The sequence below is a fragment of the Dermacentor andersoni genome, chromosome 11 (genome assembly GCF_023375885.2).
Source record: "Dermacentor andersoni chromosome 11, qqDerAnde1_hic_scaffold, whole genome shotgun sequence".
In the NCBI taxonomy this organism is placed as follows: domain Eukaryota; kingdom Metazoa; phylum Arthropoda; class Arachnida; order Ixodida; family Ixodidae; genus Dermacentor; species Dermacentor andersoni.
The window spans coordinates 124272865-124288597 of NC_092824.1; the positions used below are offsets into that span (position 1 = coordinate 124272865).

Here is a 15733-nt window from a genome sequence, read left to right on the forward strand (position 1 = left end):
TTATATTCTCGCACTGGGTGTCCACTCTGCAAGTCGCAAAATGCTGAAGCCGACATCCACCACCTGCTGTGGGTTTGCCCTGCATTGAAACCGACAAAGCTCCGGCACCTCGCAGCAGTGTGACTTTCGCCGCATAATCTAAGCGATTACACTGTGTGGACGCAGGGTCCACATTATCGATCCCTCTTGGACTTCATTAAATCAGCAACTCTTTTTTCATTCATTTAATCATCCTTATTCACCCCCATCCCATACCCCTGTATGCCCTGAGGCACTTACCCTCGCATTAAAAAAAAAATGGTATCCTAAATGAAAAGACGACTAACTATGTGTGTCGATTGATCAGCAAGTCATACCCATAGTCAAGCAATATAAATACCTCGGCGTATACATAAATGAAGGAAAGACTTACTCAAACACCCACCAAGAGAATCTGAAAATAAAAGGGAAGCGGAATGCAGCATTGAACATAGGGCACTTTGGGGCCACCATAACTATGAGATACTGCGTGGGATCTGGAAAGTAGTAATGATGCCAGCGGTAACATTTGCAAATGAGATTCTGTGCTTCAAATCGGATATCTTGTCATGGCTGGAAGTTAACCAAAGATTGGTAGGCCTATTGGGTTTGGGAGCCCACGACAAAACCACAAATGAGGCAGTACAGGGGGCCATGGGTTGGTCTTCGTTGAAGTCGGAGGAGTGCAGAGCAAAATTAGTTTTTAAGAAAGACTCGGAAACGTAGATCAAAATAAATGGGCTGCTAAAGTGCATAAGTGTCTGTGCCTGAAAAGCATGGACACACAACGGAAGAAGAGGTCAAGAAAGTTGGCAACCAAGTACAGGGTAATTGAAAGTGTATATAGACAACCAGGAGACCTCAGAAAGAAATTGAGAGAATCAGAGACAGTTAATTGGAGCAAATAAGCAACGAAAAAGACCATGGAGATTTACAAGAATTAGAAAAAAGAAATTAGAAGGCAAAATCTGTACAATAACACAGAGGGAAGTGCCTTGCTATTTGAGGCTCGAGCTGGTTGCCTAAGGGCATAAACATATCAGATCAAATATTCACAATTAGATTAGACATGTGTACGCTGCAGCAAAAATCAGGAGACCACTCGGCACATCTTAGTGAAATGCAAAGAGATTCACCCAGTGGGACCCGTAGGTAATGTGCACCTTCCAGAAGCACGTGAATTTAATGTAGACAGAAGTATCAACGGTGAGCAGTGGAGATAAGCAAGAGAAGTTTAAAGTATAGGTGGAAGGAAAACAGGAAGGAGACCGATATGACCAGATCCATTGCAGGCATTGATGGCGGTACAAGGTAGACAGAGAAGATCAAAGAGATATATACAAGAATGATAGAAGAAAAAGCGTTCATAGCATACCTGAGTAACAAAAGCAGGCTAGGTGACGATTTATCCCCACCCCATTTCAAATGGGATACCAATAAATCATCATTATATTCATGCGTTGGAGAGGCTTTCAGGCACTCTGGTGCTGTTTCTGTGGCTTGGATGAATCGAGAAAAGAATGTTCTTGCGCTGCTTTAGGATCCTTCACTGATTTGGAAAGGACGGCTCCAGGTGTACGAGGAGACAAAGTGCATGCGTGAGCCTATTTTCTCAAATTGCCAGCTGGTATTGGCGCTTGCTTTCGTCTGTGCATTTCGCTGTCGTGGTATTGTGTAAAGCAAGCCATAACACGACCCGCCCACAGAAACCTGCCGTAGTCGCCCGTGTACTTACATTGAGGTGCATGTAAGAGAACCCTGAGTGGCCAAAATTATTTCGGATCTCCACGCTGTGATGTTCCTCATAGTCATATTGTTTTTTACAGCGAAGCTGTTCATGGCTAGGGTTCCATGCATTTTCGTTCTGCATGTGCAAAAACTATGGGCCAATCCCGGAGATGGTGAAATACTGGGCCGACCCACGGTGGAGATGAAGCAGGCTTCAAGCACTCCTCCAACTTGCAAAAATAAGTTTAATATCTTGGGTCCAAATAGAACCTGTATTGAATATTAAGCTGATAAAAACAGATACTACACTTTGACCCGCACCGGCCATGTCTACATTTGCACCGCCCTCTCTTTGTCAGCGTTCCAAGTGCTTGCGTTTCTACTTTCCTTCTGCTCTCCTGTGGTGGCAGTCCCATCAAAACGTCACACGTGCCTAGTTTCTTCCGGCTCCTCGGCGTGGCGGTCCTGTCGTCCACACAAATGTATGCAAAAAAAAATCGTGAACCGTTCCACTCTGTGAAGGTGGATGAATAGCGAAGCTGTTTAGCGCATGATACAGAGGTTACACAGAATTTCTAACAAAGGTACGAACTCATTTACCATGATTCTTTTATTTTATTTTATTATTATTATTTTTTACGGCACAACGAAAAGCTCATCCTTGGTAGTGTTTCCACCTGCTGTGGTTACTTCCAAAAGCACTTGGATATATTGTAAGCAGAATTTTTCGATCTGAGAAGCCTTTAAAAAGGTAAGAGTCCTTCCTCCGGCAACGCTGACAAGTGAGAGCAATGCTGATAGCCCCCCTCGCAATTAGTGAAAGCCACCCATCCTTCTGCTTTCATAAGAGTAAATGTAACTGTGGTTAACTACCTACATTTTGACCGTTTCAACTACTTTTGAAAATAAAAAGTGGATACAATAAGTTTGCATTGTTGCACAGACCGTTCTTATATTTGTACCGCGGTTTTTCCCAAGTACACGCCTACATCGCCTACACGCCCCGCCATTGTTATTCTGCCGATAGACGAGCCAAGCCAAGTCATTGAAAACAAAGGCAAACAAGGCGTTCCTCTCCCTTTCCTGCTCACACCAAACGAAGGCCTATCTGCACATTGTAAGTTAGAAAAATTTCATAACAGAAGAAAGTGTACTTCATTTTAATACTAACAAATAGACCAGGAACCGCGCACACTAATAGAAGCCCGCTTAACAATCTTGCATGTTATTGCTGCGTGGAGCGCCAAAGGTCATCTTTTGCTACATTTAATAAAAGATTACAAATGTAAATCCACGTTTAATGAGAAAAACACGGCTTGTTTTTATCAATACGATAGGCAATCTTTCCATCAGCGGGATTATCTCGATCCATGTTCTGAGTGGTTGTCTGTCCCTTTAATGAAATTGTCATTCAATATGAAATTAGCACACTGTCAGTGCTTGGCAAAAGTGTTCGGTGTACTGGCATTGTGGCTGGACATTACTGATCACGAGCAGAATGCCTGTTAAGCCGCTGTTCTGTATGACGAGCTGCTACTGTATGCATGCTGCTGGCACGACACTTTAGTGAGGCAGCGTAGGTGGAAGCGACGTGCACCGTACCTTATCTCAGAGTGCACAGCGGCATTCCTTTTTTGTGATAGTGCATGCGTTCCTCTTCTCTGACTAAATTAAATTACGAGGTTTTACGTGCCAAAACAATGATCTGATTATGAAGCATACCATAGTGGGGGACTCCGGAACAATTTGGGACACCTGCAGTTCTTTAATGTGCGCCTAAATCTTGGTACACGGTTGTTTTTGCAATTCGCCTCCATTGAAGCGCACCCACCGTAGCCGGGATTTGATCCCATGACCTCGAACATAGCTGCCTAACACCTTAGCCACTAAGCAACCCCGGTGGGTTCTTCTCTGACTGACAGTGCTTGCGTTTATCGCCCTGACACGACAGAAACTGTGAGCTGAGGTGTTGTTTCTTCTTGCAGCGTCTATAAGAGCACGGAGCCTGTCCACAAGCTCACTGCAGTTGGTGCTGGAAAGACTCTTACGATCGAGAAGGAAAACCTGCCGGACACGGGTAAGGAAGGGGGCCGGGTCCCTGCGAGTGGAGCATGCAGCAGCGAACAGTGTTTTGCTTGCGCTTTTGGAGCAGCATGCTAGGCCTTGTAGGTGTTCACTCGTCATGATTCCCAATGGTGAGGTCCCGAACTTCGAAGGTAGACGCGAGTCAAGTTCCGGATTGCTTTTAACTGCAGCCTTGGCACTGCCTTGCATGCGTGCACCTTCCGTTATACTCCGTGGTATTTGAAAGTACTCTTTATTTTTTTATTGTTTTTATGATTTAACATTTACTCAACTTAATGAACACAGGCGTTTCTGAAAGAATCCCACCCCCCTTTACCCACTCGTTGCTGTGCAATGCTTATCTGTGCGTGTCCTGAAGCTCATGATGGCGTAATCAGTTGAACAGCGGTCTTGGGATTTAAAGCGTTCAAGTTTGCCAGTTGTTGTGCCTTTATTCATTAAAGACAACACTTAGCGTTGTCATGGAAACACTCCAGTTTACTGGTATAATCGTAGGTCAAATCACTCAATTTGGTTTGCTAACTGTAGTTCATGCCATCTCAGCACCTGTTCAGTGCTCGTGCTGCAGAACGAAGTCAGCAGTGCGAGCCTGTTTGTGCACAGTGATTACTGTGCATGCGTTCTGCATGAAGCCTGAATGGTGTGAAACGTGTAGCACACCTGACGCAAAGTGTGTACACTAGTATGGGACCCGTAAAATGAAAGGCTATAGCTAGCCCCATGATGCAGCATATCATGTTGATGTCATCAAATTCACCGCTTACATGGTGCACAGCTGACTTCAGTGGGCATATATTCCTGAGCAGGACGGCTTCCTGGGTGCAAATGGAAAACTTCTCTAGCGCCTTGCTGAGCGACTGCAGCTAGAAATTGTGGCACAGTCCACAATATGAAGGCCAGACAATGTGAACAGTGCAGCGCCTGTAGACTGCACTGACTTCCAATGGTTTGACTCCTGTCCTCCAACGACTACACTTAGATGAAGAGAGCAGGAATAGCATCGAGAGTGACCACAATCGACTGCGACTAGATTTCACTCGAGCTCAGCAAAGGTCTGACCATCAATGCAGATTGACTTCCACCTGAGACAGGAAACCAGGAGGTGTGACAAACATGTCTCAGAGCTACGCTGCATTATGCAACATATGTTAAGAAATGGCAATAGGTCAGCACGCTACCAAGGAAAGCATTGTTGGAACAAAGAAGTGCACTAAGGCATGGCACACGCGACGAAAAGCAAACTGTACCCATCTCGATCAGTTTATTTCATTAATACTGTCAACCCTCAATTGAAGATCATAACAGAGATATGGACACAGTTGAGGGCGACATCACTTGGAAGCACTCTCTCTAGCTGAAACATGAGATGCAGGCTCTAGTGCAGGTGAAACGCACCCACTCCTATATGCTTCTCTTCTCTTCTTGATCGGCTCATCTGGATGCCAGACCAAGCAGGGGTAATTGGGAACAACCCTGCGCACGACGCTGCCCGAGCAAGTATCAACCGGGAGAGCCACTTGCGTAGCCCATCTTTCTCTGGACAACAAATCCCCGAAGAGACCTAACATAAATACGGCCCTTAGAACCAGAACCAAATCAGGAAATGACAGCTTCTTAATACTAACAAATGACTACTTACCAAGAAATCCTCGAATACTGCCGAAATGCTCGCTATATATATACCCTCCTCCTGACAAATCATTAAACGAACACCCAGTAGCTACATGGAGACTTCTACAAACAAGCACCTTCCCTACGTAACTACGCGTGCATCGAATACACCCGGAAGCATACTCATCACACTGTAAGACATGCAATACACCACGTGCAGACCTCCATCACATCATATGGGCATGCCCATCAGCTCCAAACAATACCAGATGCAGCATAAACCACAATGCTAAAATAAAAAACCCTTAGCAGTGGGAGCCTATACCGCTCAGCGAATGCCCAGAAGACCAGCTCCGGGCTGTCCAGCTGGCAGAGGATGCTGCTACGGTTCAGGCTCTGAAGAGCACCTGAAGAGCTCTGTTCCGAAGGCGATACAGTCGAACTTACCTATAACAACATTCAAGTGCCACAAAAATTCTAGTGTTATAACCGATAATTGTTGTAACAGGGTTGCATGAAAAAAAAATTTAATAGGGATAATGAGTTGTTCCAAGAAAACTATACTTACTCCATCTGGCTTCCGATTATGCTGACTCATTTAACTGTTTAACTCAGCTTCCTGCGCACTCTGATCGCATGTTTTTAACAAGCCACGGCTGTTGGCGTTCAGGAATGGCACTGCTATAACTGCAAAAAGGGGATCACAGGTGGCACATGAGCTCCGCCGAGGCATTGCTATGGTGACCAAGAAGTGCCTTTTAAAAAATGCGAGGAGGTTGCCGCGGCAGCATCTCAGCTTTAGACATCCAGAAGAAATGCTGGGATGTGATCAGCACAAGCATCTCGCACGTACTTCCCACTGGCCTGTACGAGAAAACCGCATGTCCGTCAGCCTTGCTTGCTTTATGCGAAGCTTGCTGACATCCTCCTCCAAAGCATCCAGGTGCTCCATGTAGTCAACCGGGAGGTGCCTCATGAAGACAAGCCCATGACGAACTGAATCATCTACAGGGCCTGCCGTGGGAACTTCGATGAGGCAGCCTGTCTTACCGCATCAGTGCTGCCATTGTGGCCGTCACTGTCGCTATCCAATACAAGTACGTTCGTGACAGTCACCTCATCGGTTAGGAGCACTTCATTTCCAAATCTAGTGCACTTTCTTTTCACCGGCAACGTTGTGTATTGCTGAGGATCAGCAGGCAGATCAGCCATCTTCAGTTTTGGCGGCAAGTCAAATGAGGCTGAGAAACAATGTGACCAGGAATGGCTTTGATGCAGCGAACAAAGGCAAGCACGAGCGACTTAATCCTTTAGCAGAATTGTACAGAATGAGGGCCATAGAATAAAGAACCAACTATGGGGGCCCAGCAAGCAATCTGGGAGCGGTGCCAGCAGCACGTCGGCACGGTCCATTCGTCTTTTGGAGGGTGGTGCGGCGCAGAGCTTTGGGTGCAGCCCATTCGTGTTCGGAGGGGTGGAAGGGCGACAGGAGAGATGTGTGCAAGACTGGCGTGCGTCTCTCATGGAAAGAAACGCAAGGCGGCAATTGGGGCAGTGGGTGATCACGCAGCGGCTTGCATTTCACTATTTTTTTTCAAGGGTTTTGCATTCCATTACCTTCCGGCACGGGCACCCAGCAGCCAGACTTCATCATTATAACCAATAATGCGGCATGGGGACATTGTAGTAAGCGGGTTATTTCCCCATAGAAAACATACAAAAGTTTACGGTGCAAGAGTTTTTCATTGTTAAAACCAGTATCATTATAAGTGGGTTCGACTGTTTGTATAACCGGCATGCAGCACATGTCCGCCAAGCAGCATTTAGAGTACAATGCATCCTTAGGCGCCGCACTTTGTGGGGATGCAACCAGTTGATAATGGTCTCGGGTTCTTTGGAAGCTTGTCCACATTCTCTGCCTGACATTCACCTACACCGTCGTCTGCATGCCAGCAGCAACTCGAGACTGGTTCGAGCGGCAACAGCGACTGCACGGCACTTGGGTGCCACAGGTATGAGGCAATCCACGGAGATGGGGGCTGGACCAACTTCGAGGCTCGTGAAGCATCCAGCAAGCTCACCTACCAGGGCTGACTGCAATTCATGCAGTGACATTGCTGGGCACAGCATGTTTATGACTATCTTGCGCCAACATGCCGCCGGCACGAGCTAGGTAAATCGCATGTATCGCCTAGAGCAGAAATTTGTAACGTTCACAGAACCTGTGCGGGTCGCGGCCATAATGTGGTACACGAAAGATGTGTCGCATCATGTGCATGAAATAGGAGAGGCAATTTGGCGGCAAATGCACCCTCAAGCTGTACCATGCACCATCCATTCAGTTTGCCTATATGACAATGAGCTAGGAAGTTCCATGCAAGGACAGCAGCACTTCAAACTCTCACATGCAGAAGAACATTGGACACCAGCGTGGACTGGGTGCTGTGTTGCTTGCGCACAGTTGCACACATTGTTCTTGAGTGCGAACAGGTTGGCTCTCCTTGTACAGAATGATTGTGTGCAGCGCTGGGCTTTGCGGGCACAGATGTTCAGGTAGGTGCAGTGGCAACAGGTAGAACGAGGCGCCACCACTGGAGGGCAGCAGTATAGCCTCTTAAACAAATGAGGGTGCTGTGAAAACACTCTAATTAATTACTGTATATGCTACTTAAGGTAGCAATTTTTGGTAGCCTGTACAGTAACTTTAACTCTAATGAAAGCTAACACGCACTTCATTAAACCCCGCACCAGTCTCGCTTGCGCCAAACTCCCTGAAGTGTTCATGTCTGTATGTGTGGCGAGATATTTTTTTTCTTTGTGTGTGTGTGTGTACGTGAACTAAGTTTCTTTTTTAACTTTTTATGTGCTAGGGTGTTCATACACCTGCCGGTTACAAAGGGTGAAGCAAGTCATCATCATCATCATCTGCAGGGTGCCTTATACCACACTTCACCGTGCAGGGCTGTGACACGTCCGGTTGTGTCGCCATGTTGTGTCGGAATCAGAGTTGCGGATTGACACCCCCTCATTCCATTGCCATTTCAGTCCGGAGATCCCTGTAATTCCACTTCTTTTAGCGCCTCGGAGTGGTGAGACTTAAACCATTCCACACCTGGAGTGACTGAGCTGAACCATTCTATTCTTTCTATTCCAGTAAATGAAAAGCTTTTTCTATTGCTTGCTTCGTAACTATAACCGCATTTCTGAAGGTTTAACAAAGTCACAAATAACGTTACAGGCAATTTTTTCCACACAAGGAAATAATATTTTTCCACACAATGGCGGTTTCTGAAGTTCAGTGAGATGAGACACGGCACACGGAACAGCTGTTCACAGCTGGTTGTCTAGCTGTGTGTTGTCTCATCGGCCTTCTACGACTGTTTCGTTCTCAGAAGGGTTTGGGTGCGAGCTAATTGGTACGGATCATTCATATTTAAAGCAGCGCCAAAAAACACGGACAGCGCTCATCCTGTGTCCTCCCTTGTCCGTGTTTTTTGGCGCTGTTTTAAATATGAATGTTTCGTTCTGCCTACGCTACAACAATCTACAAGATGACCTATCAACAAGTTCATATAGCTACACTCACGACATGTTCAGTATTCAGCTGCCACGAAGTTGTGTCAGCCCAACAAAATCCTCGTGCTACCCATGCTCAGCGTCAGCTTCTGGAGAAATGATGTGTCTATATTGCTCATGATTGCGCATATGCGGTGCGTACTCCTAGCCATATTTTTGCACCAAACGCACCAACAAGCACCAACCCGAAAGCGTGTGTCAGCTCTAAAGATTGCATTGGGACGCCTGCGACAGCACTGATTTTCGTTGTTCCAGTCGCATGTGAAGCAGACTTTAGTTCGCTTGATGCGAGATGCAGCGTAAAGGTCAACTCGCTTGCTGCTGCTGCCATGTTTCCTTACTCCAGCATTTTGACGAGTTTCTGCGGTCATCAAGTGAGATATGTGTTCATGTTTGCTTGTGCGTGCGTGAAACTGTGCTTGTTAATTTAGTTAGTATGCCTATGTTTACAAGTTTATACAGTTTATAAATACAGTCGCCGACCGTTTATTCAGACCTCACGAGGATTGCAGAAATGTCCGAATAAACAGGTGTCCGAAAAAGCAGATTAAGAAAAAAAAGAAAGAAATCCTTTATTTCCACTCACTTATTCTGGCTCGGCAATAGGCTTGAACAAATCATGAATGCGCCGTTGCACGCTGTTCTGTTTACGCGCAATCAGATAAGCCTGAATCTCGGAGAGGATCGTACGGTCACTATAGGCGGCTGAAAGCACAGTCACTGCTTGTACACGCTCCACATGCGACGGCAGTGTAGCACATGGTGCGTCATCTTTTGACTCGGAGTCGTCGTCCAGCGGTGCAGCAGAAACCTGACGAATGATCTCGCTGTCGTCGAGTTCTGCGCATGTCAGCACAGTAGTACAGCAGTGTCGTTTGCCCGGAAGAACACGTGGACTTGTTCCTCGTAAATTGGCCAGGCAGACCCATCTCCCTCGAACGGCTTGAGCCTTCCATACAGGCATGGCGGCAGGACAGGGGGGCGGTGTTTCACTGCTCGCGGTGGCATGGGACGATCCGTGGGTACTCGTCGCCATCCTCGCCGCCAGTGTCACGATGCGCCTGGGTTCGTGAACAAGGGAGGGCTAGAGGCACCCTCCGTTAGACGGACGTTCCGCAACGTGGTGGTGATGAACGATGACTGACCGCCATAGAATAAAGAAACAACTTTAGAGAAGAGAACTTACCTAGGTGGACGCCAGATGGTGCTGCTCGACCCGGAAGCGGAAGTTCTTTTGTTATAGCAAAATCCAGTATGGCCGCTTTTTGCCGGTGGCGTACGCTGGTACACGCTGTGCTTGCCTTGCCGGCTATGCGGCATGCCCAAATGCCTTGGCTGCCGCGTAGCTGGTTCGTTTTAATTACCAGAAGACCAAAGAGCCTCTACTGATGCCCATACAAATAAGCCACAAGTGAGTGAACAGAACGTGCGACTTTATTGGCAGAAGACAAGCAGCGTACATTCTCGTGCAATAGCAGCAATAAAATTTGCATGTCGAGATAACCTGGAATCAGTGACGCGAGCTTGTAAACGGCTCACCGTCATCGTCGCACATGGCGGTCTGGTAATGAGCGACAACCAGCGGCGCAAGCAGATTGGATAGAGTGTCCCACCTGTTTGCAGCGGCAGTCGCCGTTAAAGATGAGCAACTTGCATTGCGATGCTATCGGGTGCTGCAGGCATCTGCTGCCGCAGCTAACACAGCGACATGGACTACCCGGCATTTTAGCGCTGACTCCTTTCCAACCTGCACGTCTCTTTTCTTTCGAGGGCCGCTAATGTGTTGCTCACACTTGGTGTCCCACTTTGTCTCAATATGGACAAGTCGCTTTCGTGGGCATCACCTTCGGGAGCCATTTTTGCAGGCCTTTACACCCATATGGCTATCAACTTCATACACTTCGAACCATGTAAGCACATATGCTGGTCTCCGTTTTGAGCAAATCATGGCCGAGGTAGGCCGCAAGCACAATTTGCCCATGGCTGCAGCAGGAAAGAACGAACGGGGAGCACCAGTTACGGTGTGTGTATACTGGGAGTCTGTGTCGCTGTGCGGACTGCAGGAGCAAATGCTTATACGTGAATTTTTATACGTGCAAGGATAAGAACCTACTGCAGGACTCTCAAATATTTTATGCTGCTTTTTACAATAAAACACATCAACTTAAGTTAATAAAGCATGCGTCACGCTAGTTTCGGCGCCTATATTGCTGCCCTCATACCGGCAACACTGGGGAGACGTCGTTCGAAGTCGTCACTAGCATGGGGTACGACTATGGTGCCTTCTAGCCACCATAGTACGACTTGTAGGTGACGAGCGAACGCGACAGCCATCTCCATCGCTTTGCTTGTCGCTCTCACGTGCAAGATCGCTTGCATGGGGTTTATACTTGTACGAACGAATGAATCTGTGCCGCCGTGCACTCGAAAATGCCGGTAAAAATTTACAATATAGGCCAGAGGTCACGTGAAAGATCGATGATGCTGAACGCTATTTGCGTTTATAATGACAAAGAAACAATAAACTTACTAGCAAAGAGTACAATATATAATTAGCAATGATAATTTTGCCCCCCTTTTTATGCAATAAGAATGCTTCGGTAATTGTAAGATAAAGTTTGTCAAATGGATGGATCGATGGACGGATGTTATGAGCGTCCCCTTTGGAACGGGGTGGTCGGCTGCGCCACCAAGCTCTTGCTATTATACTGCCTAATGTCCGTAAAAATTGCGCTTATTACGGCGCCTCTAGAGGGGAAATGTTGGAACTAACGTAAGCATCCCGAAGTGATTCTACTATGCTGGTTTTGTTAGCAGCGGCGCGCGGTCGATTTTTTCGCCCTCTGTGGCCATTTGTTGAACTTGAGAGTGAGCGGGGCCGCGGGGCCTGTGACCACCGAGCAGCTGTGCTCATCGGTGTTTATTGTGGTGCGGTGACCAATGTTGCCTACTGAGCTTGGCGGGCCAACAAAGATTATGCCTGAGGGGGCATCACATGCTTGTTACAGTTGTGATAGCCGCAGAGGCATCGTCGAACCTTCAAGCCGGGCGGGACTTCAGTGTCGACAAGAAAAACGTCCGTCGTTGGAGGGGACAACGACAGCAGCTTTTTGTGTGCACCGCAACGAGGATGGCATTTAGCGGACCAAAGAAAGGCCGTCACCACGAAGTGGAGACAGTTTTGGCCGACTTTGTTCGGATGCAGAGAGCAGCTGCCCTTCCAGTGACAACAGAAGTGCTCCAAGCGAAAGCTAGGGAACTTTCGAGGGAGCGAGGCCTAACGCCAAAGGATTTCATGAAGAAATTCATGAAGCGCTTCGGCTTCAGCCTCCGACGTCGCACTTCAATCACCCAGAAGCTGCCAAGCGATTTCGAAGAAACGCTGATAGCTTTTCAGCGCTATAAGCTGCGAAAGAGAGAAGCGGCAGGCTACAACCTTGGGCAAATCAGCAATGCCGGCCAGACGGCTGTGTATTTTGATATGCCGGTGGCATACACCGTGAATGGAAAGGGTGCCAAGGAGGTGAAGGTGCGCTCTGCGGGCTACGAGAAGCAGCGCACAACTGTGATCTGTGCTGCACAGCTGATGGACATAAACTCCTTCCTCATATGATATTGCTACGGAACAGTATTTGTGATGACGAAGAGGCGAGCAGTGTGAAGACGATGACGATAAGAGGCTATAGCGCGGGCTGTTGCCTTTTGGCCAAGTGTGGCGTATTTCCTTGTAAATATACTTATATATAGCTTTTCGTCTGCATTTTCCTACGTAACATATCTGGTGGAGGTGGACGTTCCCTGCACCTCGTCATGGAGCTTCGCAGTGGACGGTACGTCGAGCCTTCCTTCATCGCTTCCGGCAATGACAACTCGACTCTGCTGGCTCCGGCACCTGCTGCCACTTTAAAGACCTACATCGCTCTCCCCGTTCCCCGTGATCCAGGCGTATTCTCAGGCAAAGATGGGGAAGACGTCCAGGACTGGATCAGCCTGTACGAACACGTCAGCCACAATAACCGGTGGGACCCTCGAGTTTGGTTTCGGACGCATGATGATGAGCTCACCAGTTGCGATTCGCTTAAGCAAATACTTCGAGACTTGTTCGGCAACCCCTACGGTCACCAACTTGCCGCGCAGAAGGCGCTTTCCGACCATGTGCAGACGTTAGCAGAGCCCTACGTCACATACATTCAGGACGTCTTGGCTCTGTGCCGCAAAGTTGACACCCACATGACTGAGTCAGACAAGGTTTCTCACATCCTCAAAGGCATTGCGGATGACGCCTTCCACTTGCTCGTTTTCAACAACGTGGCGACGGTGGATGCGGTTATAAAAGAGAGCCGCCGCCTGGAACTCGCTAAAAGCCGACGTATCGACCAGCAGTTTGCCTGTTTGCCCAACACCCCAGCGACATCTTCCTGTGCCGACGTTCCTCGTCCCAACAGCACTGGCGATGTTACCAGGATCGTCCAGCGTGAGATCGAGGCCGCCTATCTGGCTCCCTTCGACTCCAGCCCCTCCAACGTCTCTGCAGCCATGGTTTGCCTGATCCGGGCAATTGTCCGCCAGGAGTTCGCAAACATGGGTCTTCACACCATCTGCTCGGCCCATCGCCCTGATGCCCACCCGGCTTCGACTCCGCCCCGTCATGCATCTTCTTACCCACCACGTTTCCGCAACCCATCTGAATGGCGCACATGCGGCCGACAAGCCCATTTGTTTTCACTGCCACACTCGCTGGAGTTCCCCGACTCAGTCTACTTATACTGCCTACTCTCGCCCCCCAGGTGGCCCTTCTCGTCCCTATGCTGCACGCTCCAGTAATGCCGCCACTGATTCCTCTGTGCCGAACTACCCCTATTTTCATTTGCCTTCGCCCCAACGACGACAATCTCGCTCTCCCCAGCCCCGTCGCTCGTATTCGCCGACTCCCTTTGGACGCCGCTCCCAGCCGGAAAACTAGATGATGCAGCGCCTCGAGGTGACGCTGCATTGCTCCCTACGCCGCCAAATACTCTACTGACGTTGCCCACTCATCTGAACCTTCCTAACGTGCAAGTCGACGGTGTTTCTGTGTCTGCTCTTATAGACACTGGGGCGCATTTGTCGGCAATGAGCACTGACTTTCGTTACCGGTTGAAGAAAATAATCATGCCCGCCACGTACGCGCCTGTTGTCCGTGTCGCCGATGGTGGAACAGCCCCTGTAATTGGTATGTGTGCCGCCCACGTCTCCTTCACCGATCACTCCACTATCGTGCTATTCAGTCATCGCCCACTGTCCCCACGACATCATCCTCGGCTTAGACTTCCTCTTCGCACATTCTGCTCTCATCGATATTTCCGCCAGTACTCTCCGCCTTAACCTGCCTGTTCTGGATCCCGCTGAACCACACCCCAGTCGCCTCAGTTCCGTCGACTTCGTTCGCTTGCCACCTTCGTCACTGACCTACGTTGGCTTAGTGGCATCCCCACCAGTACCCGACGGTCACTACATCGTGGCTTCTCTGCAAGACGTCCTCCTTACACACGGGGTCACAGTACCTCATACAGTTTTATCTATTACGGCGAATTGCGTCTGCCTGCCAGTGGTCAATTTTGGCTTGACGACACAAGTGCTGCCACGCGGGATGTCTCTGGCCCAGCTTTGCTCATCCGAGGATCACTCAGTAGCGTCTATTGCAGTAGACGACAATTCAGCCGATCCTCCTCTGCCATATCGCAGTCGGCAACTTGTACCATCGCCGACTTAAAGAAAATGATTGCGCCCGGCATGCCGTCCGAACACGCTCGTGAGCCTTACCGCGTTCTGTTTTCCTACCACGATATTTTTTTACTTCAACGATCGTCCTTTGGCCCAAACTACAGCTGTTAAACATCGCATTGATACCGGCGATGCCCCTCCTATTCATCGCCGCCCGTATCGAGTGTCACCGACTGAGCGTCAAGTTATTCACGCCGAAGTTCGCAAAATGCTTGCCAAGAACATTATTGAACCGTCATGTAGTCCATGGGTGTCACCTGTTGTATCGGTGATAAAGAAGGATGGATCATGGCGCTTTTGCGTGGATAATCGGCACCTTAACAGGGTTACCAAAAAGGACGTGTATCCCCTACCTCGGATTGATGGCACCCTTGACTGCCTCCACGGTGCTTGCTATTTCTCCTCTATTGACCTTCGCTCCGGCTACTGGCAGATTGCCGTGGACAATCTCGACCGCGAGAAGACTGGTTTTGTAACTCCCGACGGTCTTTATCAATTCAAAGTGATGCTGTTCGGTCTATGTAACGCTCCTGCCACCTTTGAACGCATGATGGACTCCCTTCTTCACGGTTTCAAATGGTCTACGTGCCTGTGCTACTTGGACGACGTTATAGTATTCTCTCCAACGTTCGCTACGCACCTCGAGCGCCTCTCAGCAGTTCTGGACGTTTTTCGTCGAGCCGGTCTGCAACTCAACGCATCGAAGTGCCAATTCGGCCGTCGCCAGATTGGACATCTCGTTGACGCGAACGGAGTGCAACCGAACCCAAGCAAGATCCATGCTGTTACGCACTTCCCTGTTCCGAAGTGTGCCAAGGATGTGCGCAGCTTCATCGGCCTTTGTTCATACTTCCGCCGTTTCGTGAAAAATTTTGCGACCATAGCACGACCACTAACCGCGAGCTTTTGAAAAAAGACGCACCTTTCCAGTGGGGCGATAACGAGGCCTCTG

The 15733-nt window shown here is 48.7% G+C and overlaps 1 protein-coding gene and 1 pseudogene across 3 annotated transcripts in view; one reads left to right on the forward strand and one right to left on the reverse strand.

The window, feature by feature from the left end:
* LOC129386974 (uncharacterized) overlaps positions 1 to 15733 on the forward strand; it is a 98091-nt gene that overhangs the window by 72084 nt on the left and 10274 nt on the right. For all 3 annotated transcript variants that reach the window (XM_072285355.1, XM_055075589.2, XM_055075590.2), the window contains exon 9: positions 3732 to 3823. In XM_072285355.1, the coding sequence (XP_072141456.1) occupies positions 3732 to 3823 (92 nt within the window). The remainder of the gene's footprint in view (positions 1 to 3731; positions 3824 to 15733) is intronic.
* LOC126539650 (U2 spliceosomal RNA) lies at positions 1895 to 2074 on the reverse strand (annotated as a pseudogene).